General features: G+C 41.5%; 1 protein-coding gene across 1 annotated transcript in view; it reads right to left on the bottom strand.

Moving 5' to 3' along the window:
* The window catches only part of LOC124407180 (GAS2-like protein pickled eggs), a 42,579-nt gene extending 30,105 nt beyond the window's left edge, over positions 1-12,474 (bottom strand). The window contains exons 1-2 of the mRNA XM_046883046.1: positions 12,221-12,474; positions 7,589-7,771 (exon numbers count right to left, since the gene is read on the bottom strand). Of these exons, the coding sequence (XP_046739002.1) occupies positions 7,589-7,759 (171 nt within the window). The 5' untranslated portion in view covers positions 7,760-7,771; positions 12,221-12,474. The remainder of the gene's footprint in view (positions 1-7,588; positions 7,772-12,220) is intronic.
* Positions 12,475-13,023: the final 549 nt, after the last annotated feature.

Below are 13,023 nucleotides of genomic sequence, written 5' to 3'. Positions count from 1 at the left end.
AAAGTTTAAGAAAACTTCGGAGCGATTGTCGTTCCGCTGGATTGATAGATCGACCGATAATGTAAATCCCATGCCCAGCTGCTGCTGCTGCTGCTGCTGCTGCTGCTGCACAACTAGAACAATGATTTATGTATATACGTACAGAGTAAATTGCTAACGATTAAGTTGTTTAATGCGCATGCGCGAAAATTCGATAGCAGGAGCAGTTGTTTTGTCAGGGTGGCCAACATTTTTCAGGCTACATACATCGCGGCGACCTGTCATTTTAATTTATGTGCAATTTATGAATGTTGGTCGCCCTGACGAAACAATTGCTCCTGCTATCGAATTTTAGCGCATGCGCATTGATCCTTTGACTCACACATCTTTCGACTCAATATTTTGGCCTGAATTTTTTACACGAGGGTTTTTCGGGTCGCTGATCACTAATCTAAAGTCAGAATTTAATCATTTCGATTTTAACCCCGAAATGGCGGGTGTAAAATCAAACAGACTATCAAAATTCGATGATTCTGGCCTAAACTTGTTACTTGGAGAGAGTTTTGGGGTTATATGAAGTAACAAAGATCATTTGAAGTTGTAAATAAGATGCGATAATAATGGGTAGGATGCTGAACATCCCACTGTGACTGAAAGGATTAAACCATGCAATCGTTAGCAATTCAATTTATATATCCAACTTACGTATATTGTGCGAAAGGAGAATTGCAAGTGGTGCTTGAGTTTTTTGCAAGACTAGCAAGAAGCTTCTTGAAATATTTATCAGCACATTTTATTTTTTCGAATGGCGAAAGGATACTTTCTTACCGATCACTAACCCTGCAGATAATTAAGACCCGTCCAATTTTTCTAATTGAAACTCAACCACGAATTGTTAGAGCAATCAATTATCCGCAAGACGAGATTCGGAGAACCTCAAAACGTTGTTCGGACAGCTGATTTTTTACGACAGAACATAATTTAAAAGATTGTTCAGTTTCTCAGAAAATGATAACTGCAACGTGACTCAACGCGCGTTTGTTCCTTATACGTCGATATGAGCTCACGCAACGGTTTTCCCGTACGAATAATTACAAAAGTTTAAAGCTACTCGACTCAATTGACTACATAAATGGTTGTTAAACTGAATAGCGATCTAATATAATTTGAAATTAGAAGGTGTATAAATATCAGGTCCTTTTCACCACCGTTACCCGACAACGCTACGTGACCACAACTTCGTACACAGATTAGATACACACTAATTATAATGTATATTGATACATCCGTTAACCGAGGAGGGAGCAGAAGTTATCCTCATGGGTCGAAACGACTGGTTCAGTCCGGTATCGTAAGGATATAAATAACGATTGGATGTCTCGTACGGCACTAAGGATTACATTAATTCCGAATCAGCACCGATTCCGAATATCGGTCCATTAGCGATCGCACACTGTTGAAAGAACACCGCGTCTAGAAAGATTCGCTTGTATATTATACAGAAGCCAAGCTTCGTGGGCTGGACACGTGCTGAGGAGGATTAAGAAGCGAGTCGTAAAACGCGTTTTGTACAGTTAATTAAAATTCATGACAACGTCCTGATCGTTCTTCGATTTTAATTGTCCTCCTTGCCGCTGCGCTGTAAGCAACGCGGCTTCGTACAAGCACAAAGGTTCGAAAGAAGTGAAGAAGAAAATCGACGAACCGCTGAACTCTGAGACGTTCTGGCTCGAAATTAGCCTGCACTTGGAATTAAATACCCCGCGGGATTAAAGATGGATTGCTAATTGCGAGACATGCGCTTGCGGTTCGTCTCATATGATGATTATTATACGTCAAGAGTTTAATTCAGCGAATCCTAATTGGCGGTTATCTAAACGTATTTACGACTCACGAGTCGATTCTTTTCAGCATTATCCCCCCCCCCCCCCCCCCCCCCCCCACTTAATTGTCATGTGAAATAGGCATTTCGTGTCGTTATTGTTTATCGTTTTAATCATCACGAAAGAGAGAGTGTCGCGCGATTATTACACATCATACCAAATTGCAAATTGTATGTTCACCTACACGCCGCTAATTAACCTAACGAATAGAAATCTGTATAAAAATTCACTTATTTACAGCGTGTAAAAGTTGTATAATCAACGCAACTTGCTCGACGCCATGCTGCGGACGTTTTGTCATTCCCAGTGGAAGAATTAACACCTTTTTGCGTACATACACGAGTCTCGGCGCTGCAAATGCGCCTTCCCTAAAACGGATTAGGATTAGGAACAGCGGTTAGCGGCGCCGATGCACAAAGATTCATAGATTCATAGATTTCTATAAATCTTACAGGGTCCCCTGGGCCTAACAAAGGAGGTCCTGTACTCCGTAGTCATAATATTCGTGAGCGTGGCTCAAACATGCAACCCGACATTCGACACGGCACCAGAAAAGGTCGAGACCTTAGTTTTCGGTTATTCCTTGCCGATTTCCAAACAATATCGGATTAACGTCTTTATTTAGAAGATGTGTGTGTGTGTGTTTTTTTTTTTTTTTCTTTATGAAATCAAAAAAAAATCGTTACGTTTCAAGTTATTTCTTTGAAAAGAATCCGATTGGGGCGGGTTGATAATTGATTGAGAAAACAGACTAGCGGCTCTTCTTCTTTTTCTTCTTATCTTCCGGAAGAGATTGTATTTTTTGTAACATCAGCTGCAGCAACAGGAGCAGCCGCCCTTAGAACGCGGCTGGAGTTGGCGTTATAAATATAAAAATAAATGAATTTCCGTCGTTAGGATGACTACTGGCGGCAGGGTAGGGGCCATTTTTCATTTTGTTCTATTTCTGTGGGATATTTTTCCAGCCAACCATACCGTGCCACCCTTAGAAACGAAAAGGGGGAAGCGGCGGGGAAACACCTTGTCTAGATATATTTAGACGCACAGGGTGAAAGGAAATACGGACAGAGAGACATCGGGCGAACGTGTTTATCTCATTCATGCGGCATCGTCAGCAGCAGCAGCAGCAGCAGCATTTTTAGACTGCAAGCCCAAAGCTCCCGCCATGCACCAGGCCGAGACCGTCGACGCGACGACTGCAGGAGCTTTCTTTATTCCTCGGCAACGAAAAGGGAAAGGGAGAAACAGCCCTTTCGCTCGGCAGTTGTGTAGACGACACAATCGTTCGTCTAATTGTTCTGAAAATCTATTAGACCCTCGTTTACTTATATTCCTTTTCCTCCTCCTCCTCCTCCTCGCCTCGGCGAACCCGCATCGCCTTTGCTTCGTTCGCCTGTATAAACAACCCGTCTCGAACACGACGAGCCCATCAATAGGGGCTGCTGTTCCTTGCACTCTGTGTAAACAGAGGCGTAATTTTCTCAAAGAGAGTAAACTTGAACCCGGAAATATCAGCTCGATTGTTCATCCCCTGCGCAGTATAGTATGTGATGTATAAACAGTGACTTCTTCAATTCTTCGGAAGAGTAAAATTGTTACAGGAATACAGAATTGACGTGAAACGAAACCAGCTTTGTAAACAGAAATTGCGTGAAGCTTTTATTGTGGTACACGTTTTTTGTCTAGGATTTTACTACGAGTTTGGAACGAGCTTTTTATAGCGATTATAAAAGTGATTCCAGAAGCGAGACGTTTTCGATTAATTACATGCTGTGGATTATCTTCTCAAGAATCATTCGCTTCGTATTTACAACACACTTGTGACAATCAGTCAATAATCGACGATAATTGTAAGAAAATGACAAAAACACGATCCTTCAGCATAACTCAACCCGTTCGAATTTTCTAATTTTTTTGAAATTCAACCAAAACGCAATGCCCTCCAGAATATTTCGTTGTTCAGGGTGATCCGTGAAGGCTATAAACGCCGTGACAGAAGATCCATGACAGTAGTAACACTCCCGGAACATGTGGCGATGGTGTTTGTACAGTGCCCAGCATAAGGGCCCGGAGGGCGGACGAGTTTATAGCCCGATTACCGAGGAAGCCGATACAAGGAGGTGGGGCCCGGGGCTCGGGGTCCGGAGACCACCAAGAGGCGTCCGGAGAACAATGCACGAGGGTTTCGCGGGCGACCTGGCCGTTAGCCATAAATCCCAATTCCAGGGAACGAGGAGGATTCCATGGCAGAGCCGAGGACAGATGGTGTCAATTGCTGCTAATTGCAGCCACAGCCTCGGCGAATTGGCTTCGACGCAGCAGCCGCAAGGAGTCTGCAGGCCTGGACTGGCCTCGGGTTCATTCAGCGAAAACCGAAGGCTCCGGAGTCCGGGGACCGCAGGTGGAGCGGGCCGCAGGCACGGGGCCTTATAAGGCCCAACTCGAGGCGTTTCGTATTTGTCATTTCCGACAGGAAGGACCCCGAAGGCACGCGCCATGCGGCTCGCTCATCGAGGATGTGAAATGTTCACACAGTGTGCAGGATGATGCACCCGCGTGCAGCGCGATCTGACTACGAATATGTATCTATGCATGTACGTACATACGTGTTAAGAATTATCAAAAACAATCGATTTTCGATTAAATTGATTTTTTTCCCCGATTTATCGAGTGTACAACAATTGTTTTTCAACCTCGATTATTTTTTATTAAACTATAAATTATCAAAAAAAAATTCCGTCATTAAGACTCGGTACTGAAATTTACGAAATTCTGCTTTAATTTTTTTTAATTTAATCGAATCATGTTCCATTATTTTTAACTCACTGGGCATCGCTGGTACGTTTGTTCGCCGGGCACCGGATCTGGCTCCAAAATTGACACACACACAAACGTACACACAGACTTGACGAAGAAAATTTGAATCCAAATATAACGTATAATTTTGGACATCGCCTCTAAAATGCTGCTCATCATATTCCCATGTATATTTACCATACACGTACGTAGGTATGTATGTACATACATGCATGACGACATCGCAACTCGTCCTGAAAGGATTTTGCGGTAAAGTTTGAACCGCGATTAAATCATTCTTTCTTCATTATTACTTATTCCGACGAATGTTGGACTATTTATGGAGATGGAACAAGCCTTGTGCCATTATTTACTATTAGGAATGATCATCGGAAAATTACCGCATACTTTGTAAGGGTACGATATCGCGGTTCTTTGACCTCGCGCTGAACTCTCGGTTACGTACGATCTTCTACATGATTTTCAGAAGAAAAGAAAATCCCAGTGCCTGCGGAATCCGTAACCTCGTCAGTGCCTATAAATAGTCGTAATAGTATTTCTAGGTATATAACCTAAGCATCTCGCGAAGCTGATCTCCTTTCTTTTATTCAACTTTTAGTACAGCGATTAAAAAACGTTATAAAAAATAAAAATAAAAAAAAACCGCATAAAGTTCACTTGTCCCGAACTCTTTGCTCTCCGTGAAGCAAAATCACTTCCGGTTGAAAGATACGTGTATACAATAGATTCGGTATTCATTTGGTATTTCAATTATTCTCGTAAAAGCGATTTGGTCGATCGTATTGACAAAGGTTAATTCTGAAATTGACTGTTAGTGAATGAGACAAGAAAACAAAAAAAAAATATACTATTTTAATAATTACAAGCCTGGAAGTATAACGAGCATTCAAAGCTAATTATCACGGTGTGTGATTGCTCTGTGACCTGAAACTTTCACTGTCGATCACAGAGCAAGACTCGCTAGATTGCCAAAGTCACGTACCTAACGAAGCACGTAAGACGTTAAATTGAATGTTTTAGGCAAACTGATTACGCTCTAGCGTTTGCCCGTGGGACGATAATTTTATCTTCTCTTTTGCACACAACTAGTCGTACCTCGTACATGCATATTAGATGTAATAAACGTATATTACGACACTGTACGAATTGCAGGAATGTTGCGCGCGCGTGATTGCGAGCGAGTTAATAAAATAACAACCATCCATGGCTGCAGGGGTGTACCTACAATAGTGAACAGATAAGCCGGAAGATGTATGAGGTATTTACTCTGTATCTCACGTGCCGCATAAATTCCCTATAGGCTTGTTATAAATTTCAACCTCCTCTATAGGTATAGAAATATTGAGAGTAGGTAGACGTAGACGTAGACGTAGACGTAGACGTAGACGTAGACGTAGACGACGACGAGGACGACGATAAGTTTACAAGGTGGAGAAAGTCCGCATAGATTAAACCCGACCCGATGAATTCCTGCACAATATGTATGCATGCACATACGCATGTGTTCATGCTGTATTATATGCACGCGGACTTTTCGCATATCCCACGGTTGTTCACAATTGCAACTCTAATCAGCAGCTCCGAACGAATTGCTGGTATTCGCAGATTTATCGGATGTCGTTCGAAACGAAAAACGTTGTGATTGAAATTGGTTTTTCTCTGCTACTTTCGTGTGAAATGAAGAGCGTGATGGGGAATATCACATTCCAGGAATATCGTGCTGTTTTACTTAAAGCGTTTTAAAAGGAAATCCGCGATACTTGCTCCGGCTAAGTTCAGTGTCGAATATGTTCAGGAAAAATGCTTTTTGTACACGTAGGAATAAGCCAAAAATCTCAACAAACGACGAATGACAAATTTCATTCAGAAATATAGTGTAAATTCAACACATCGAAACCGGGTTGCGTGTAAAAAATGTCGTCATTTACGATTACAAGAACATGCGTTGATTTTTCGAACTTTATGAAATGCCATACTTAAATCGACGTCGCGAAAATTTTTCCTCTTCAAATTTTCCCCACGTAACAGGAAAACGGTATAAGAGAAAAAAAAAATTAAAAAATAATAATCCACCCGCGTTTCATCCGGATTAGCAACTTGTTAAAAGAACAAAGAATTGCTTTCTTTTTAAAAACCACCATTAATTGTACCACGGAAAAAAGTGAGCCACCGATCGTTGAGAGCTGGCAATGAAGCGGTTTAATTGAAGAGGTTTTAATATCTGTATTAGAATCCGTTGACTTGGTATCCGGTCGCGTATCGCGTGGGCGAGGGAGAGAAAGAGTCGTTACGTATATCGATGTCCTATTGAAGTTAATTACTCGACTCTTTGATCGGTGATTCCGAGCACGTTTACCTCCGAACCGGCCGGAGTTTCCGCTGACGAGCCTCACAGACATCCTTTCTCCCTTTAGTTTACCACTTCTGTTATCTTTCTCTCTACCTTTCAATTTGCCCATCTATCTGCTTGTGTTTATCCCTCTCTCTTTCCTTCTTACGTTGCACCGCACATGTCACACACGTGACTTAACTGTATCCGATATCCTGAGCGATGCGCGATGACTCGTTCGCATCCCGAATTGTTATACCTATCTAAGAATAAGACAATATATGTATGTGCTCAAAAGTCATGAGCATACATCCGTCTGTAAAAGATGCCTGGTCATTTGTTATACGGGCAAACGAGATGACGACTTGCGACTAGACTAGATTACCGAGTCGCGGCCACTCGGCATACTTTTCGTCTATTTGCACCGTGCAAACTCAACGCCACCAGCTAGTCATCCTGAAGATTTTAATTCAACCAACCTCACGATTCCTCGCAAGGCTCTATCTCTCAATCTCTCCGATCCAATTTCACTTTTCGTTTTGATCATGCTTCAACAAAGTACCTAGAAAAGGAATCATACCTTGCATAGAGCAACGCCGGTGTCCAGTCGGTCCATAAAATTGTCCAAGTTGACTCTGAGTTCGGGATAAAGAGCATTGAGCCACTCGGCCAAGTCTTCTTTCATCGCTACCAGGTACTCTTCGGATGATTTGAAAGGCCTGTAAGGCCTGGCTTCGAGTAGCACCGACATGTTGGATTGTGTCTGCAACAGAAGTAGGAAGGTGGAGGAATTATTCATCAATCAGAGACGTGGGAATTGGCGATTGGACAGAATTGCCGAAACACCGAAGCACGTGGCTGTCGCAATATTACGGTGACTTTTACCCAATTGCGTCGATCCGAGAATCAAGAGTCCGAGGTGCGCGTCTTTTTTTTTCGCGAAAAGATAATATAACGTGATGCTGCGGTTATTGCAAGCGCGAGCAAGAAATTATGCTAATTCGTGGATTACTTCATAACTAAAAATACGATCGATTCGGCAAGGAGTCTCGCAGACGTAGCATCTCTTTTTTATTATACTGCGTCATTTAGCACTTGACACAAGAGTGTAGGAATAACGTCTCGCAGGTACTTCACGACGACGTAAGGTTCGAGTAGTCACACCTTACACAACATGCATGTATCTATCTACCTGCTGATAAGTGTATGCAAACTTCGGAGAACGCTTTGAGTTATACGGTAAAAAAAAAATCCCTGAGAGAGAATTATTGTTATTATTATTCTTATTATTAATCTTTTTCTTCTTAGCCAATGTAGATAGTGCGACGTGACTTTTAAATAACACAAATTCTATTATACCGAGTGAATATAACGGATGTGAAAATGATGTTTAAGTATGAATGCATGAATGGCATGTTTATTCATAATGACACGGTTGAAAGTTCGCGCTATTATACGCGAGTGAGCAGATCGCGGATTAGAATTTAGAAAGGCATCGCATCGCGCCCCGCCATCAAATGTCACCAACAGCCAAACGTCCTCCTCTGGAATCCTCGTGTCAATTAATCATTGCATCTAACCCTCTCTCAAGAATGCACTGCATGGATATTTAAAATCCCACAATTAATCTGGCCGAGAAAAGATCCCGTTTCAAGAAATGGACAAGCGTTGTGTCAAGCGAGCGACATGATAACCGATTTAAAACACGCGTGTATTGAACTTGTTTTTCTTCTTTTTTTTTTCTTCTTTATCGAAAAAAATTTGATCGGTTTCAAGTATATTTTAACTGAATATTATCGTTAAACAATATTTACGGCAGTCATGTGTAATTCTATTATTTCAGTTACACTTTACGACCATTTGCTTGGAACAAACGTCTTTATCTACTTACTGTTATATTTGCACGAGGGCGTTCTCGTAAGCACCACTCGTATTCCTAACACAGAGTAAACAATAACGTCGTCACAAATTAGATTGCGGTTAATCTAAAACCGACGTTGACTCCCCCGTTATTATATACTAGCTAGAATTTTAAATAATTACCTCACGATTCGCGAACGCATATATGCGGTATATGTATACAGCACGTATACGGTATTCGTGCACGAAGTAATTATTCTCTGTATTATATCGATACAAGGTATTCCGGTAAAAAAAACATATTAATGTGTGTTAAAGATATTTTTGACGAATCATAAGATTCTGTTTTATCCCATCTTCCATTATACGGTAAACCTCGATTGTCTGACAATGAACCACGTTCGTCTAATTCTTACTGGAATTGATAAAGACGACGACGAAGAAGAAGAAGAAGAGCTATTTTCTGGCCAGAAAAAAATACCTCCAGTTTCCCGTGGCAACCATAATATGTTGATGGTCGATACTCTGCACAATTGTGTGAAATAACTTACTTTTTTTTTTAAACTGATTTTTTACTCCACAGCCTATAAAACTGGGACTTTAATTATTATTTTTTTTCAACCTTCGCGTCTACGTTACAAATTTATGCACACTTAAGTCCCTTATGGAGACCAAACGAAATACATCCAACGTATTACACAGGTCTGTACAAAATGACTAAAGTAGATATATATGCATACATACGCAGACTGTTGCAGAGTGAATGGAGTAAATGGACAGTTAATAAGTCCTAACAGTTTCGAACTCTTTGAAAATATCTTTTCCCCGCTTAGCCCAACGTCTGAACCGTTATAATACGCGCGAGCCTAGCGCATAATAAACGACACACACAAACACACAAGCGAACACATACGTATATATACATTCTCGCGTAAATATGTACATACGTATGTCCACACAACACACACTGGCACACAAATTTCTTCCGACAGGCTAATATTCGGTCGCGTTCTACTATCGCCCACGCGTCTGCAGGCCTCCAGGAAATTCCATCTTTTCTTATTTTTTCTACATTTCCGTGTACACACATATCTACCATATGCGCATACTCGTCCAGTTTATAGTTTCTCGGTCACGATTCGTATGCGGCCGTGTCGGGGGCCACAGTATGCTCGTAAGCGCGGTTGAACTTGAATTTTGATCGAGGGTTCTTCGTATGCTAATGCGAGACAATATACTCACAGTATAACGAGGCGACAACGGGTTTGTTACGATTACTTGGACCAGCGATCGGTCTTGGAAACGACTCGAAACGATTCTACAGTGAAATTGTTACAGGATTTTAGTTCGGATTACGCCACGCATCAGCTCGACGATCCGTTTTCACGCGACACGAAGGGAGCGAAAAAGCTCCCTTGCATGGAGGATAAGCAACCCCCAACGAATCGGTTGCGATAATTTCTTTTTTCACACCGCAGAGAGCACCGATTGGAAATTAGACGAGGCTCGAATTATCGTGCGCATCTGTTGACGCTCCGAGCGATGAAGCTAGGGTGATGATTTTTCCTGATGTTATTTCGCGGGGAATCCCGTCGATCTTTGAATACCTCGTCGGAGAGGAAATCTGCTTCACGCGTGTTTGCGTCTCTGCGGCCGATGCACGGCACGAGAGCAAAATAGCCGAGATCGTTCATCACCGGCTGTGAAATACGGCTAACGAGATGAGTTATTACCTGTGTCGGTGTGAGCATTTCGCGATACCATGGGGTATAGAAAAGCGGCGAAACCGCGCATAACGAACGCCCCGGAGTCAAGGCGTGTCTCGATGGATGCGTGAAGAATCACGAGAAAATTACACACCTACCTACCTACCTACCTAGTTGCGGGAACGCGATTGACTCTCTATAGGTATACCTACGCACGCAACAATGCCTGTAAACATAGTAAACAAACGAAAGAAACGCTCTTTGCCTGCTGAGCTTGCGCTTGCTGCGCAGCCCTCCGGCCGCGTGCGGATGAGAATCTTGTGAATGAGCCTGCTACTCCATTCACTATCCTCGAGTTAAACTCCAGAGAGCTGCAGGCGGCGGCGGCGGCGGCGGCCTCCTTGGATAGACGCTAATTGCTCAACATTTTCTCCCGGTGCTCGACACCCTCGTGCCTACATTTCTTTCGTTCGTTACATTTCTTCCGCATCCCTAACTGCCTGTTTTTCTTGGCAGTTTTTAATAAAAATATTACAAGGATCAAGACGTTGCAGAATAAATTAAACAGGTTCGTGGGCTTGTGAAGCTAATTAACATCAGGCAGGGAAATTAACAGATGGGATAAATGCTTTGATTGAGATTATTTTTATAATAACTCGTTCAATTTTTGACATATGAAGGCTCTTGTATGCCTTTTATCTTTCACGACTATTATAGATAAAAAAGGGGGGCAAACGGGTCATTTCACTCTTTGCAACAATATCAATCATCCTCGACTGGTCCTTGGCTTTTCTACAACGATTGAGACGAAATTGAAGAGAAAATTCTTCGTTGTTCGCTCTTATTTACGCTTTCAAGATTTTTGTATTTGTTCACTTGAGTTTGTGATATCAATCGCATATCGTAATATCGCATCGCGCTGACCCGTTTGTGATAATAGAAGTCGGGATAAAGGTGAGTCAGAAGCTGAACTTCGTAATAGACTTTGATCTGTGATATGCCGACGATAAATAGCCGCAGTATCAGAATCTTACGTTGCTTTTTCAAGCTGTTGTGCCCGTGTTAAATATATGTATACGATACGGTATCAATGGCGTACAGAACAAATCGCTTTGCGTTAAATTTGAATTACAAAAGTAAGAGCAGAGGGAAAAATATAGTGCAGTGACGGAGATAAAACGTGTTATCTCGGAGCTATATCGCGTTCGATAGGAAACTCTGTTTTGCAGACTCGTCGGTTTAGAAGTTTGTGTAACTATACAATTGAGGCGCGAGCCTCCACGTGTAATGAAAATGGAAATTCTTTCATTTGCAATTTTCATTTTTATGCCAAATAAATCAGCTGAACGATCTCACCTGGATTGCGGTTGTGGGGAAAAAAGAATATATAGTCGCTCGTCATTTGACGTTGGGAATGTATTTGAAAAGATACTTTCGACCGCGGTTCGTTGAAAAAGAAGCACTAACGAAAGAAACGCGCAAACTCTTTCTTTCTTCAAACCATCGCGAAATCTGAACTGTCAGTTATTTATTGACTGATTATTTTATTCGTATTTTAAACTGCGAGGCCAAAGATCAATTCTTATCCGTATTAATGTAATCGTGAGTAGTCGAACATATTGTCTAAAAGTAAATTTCGTTCTTACCTTTACCGAGTATCCTCTAGTCGATTATTCGATTTCCCCTCTCCGATGCACTGAGCCCACTAGGGATTATTTAATCGATAATAATTTTTTATTAATATAGTAATTGTGACGGTTTATTGGGCTGATTTTTAACAATAATTGCCGATATTTCGTTGTCGATTTGGATAAATATTTTTTTATACCGATAGGTACGGTGGTAATGAAGAAGTAATTTTATGTGTTCTATCTACTTGATTAAATTTTGCGTTTAAGTTGCGTTTCGTTTATGTTTCAAAGCTGTGACAGTTACGAGTTAGGATCGGTAACGTTTTGCAATATACATATATTTATTTCGTGTATAACCTATTCCGATCGATAAAAATATTTTATTTCTTTATTATGAATATTAAATGCCTATATATGCACCGTATCACACTTATAGATCCCGTTCATTTGATAATATCATACCTCGTCCAATATCTCTATGTAATATAGTTAATATTTGCCGATTGGATGAAAGATACGAAAATCACAGATTTAAACTAATTTCATACACGTTCATCGAACGTTACGTCGTATATATTATACTGTAGTATTTTCGCACCGATTTAACTTTATTGAACTATGAGTATAAGTCGAATGCGTCTCGCGGGGCGTATTCGAACCCCATGCTCGTGCGATGCCGTCCCTGCCAGAGACTGAACGCGCCTGAACGCTGTCTGCCCGTATAAATGCCTCGCATACTCTGAACGTCGGTAACTCTGTTCCGAAAATTCTATTCGCAGAGGTAGTTGGAAGGGGGCAGATGGCGCCACATGACGACA

This window comes from Diprion similis, chromosome 6, assembly GCF_021155765.1.
Source record: "Diprion similis isolate iyDipSimi1 chromosome 6, iyDipSimi1.1, whole genome shotgun sequence".
Taxonomy (NCBI): Eukaryota; Metazoa; Arthropoda; class Insecta; order Hymenoptera; family Diprionidae; genus Diprion; species Diprion similis.
Note: the sequence above shows the minus strand (reverse complement) of the source record. Positions and strands in the feature narration are given on the sequence as shown.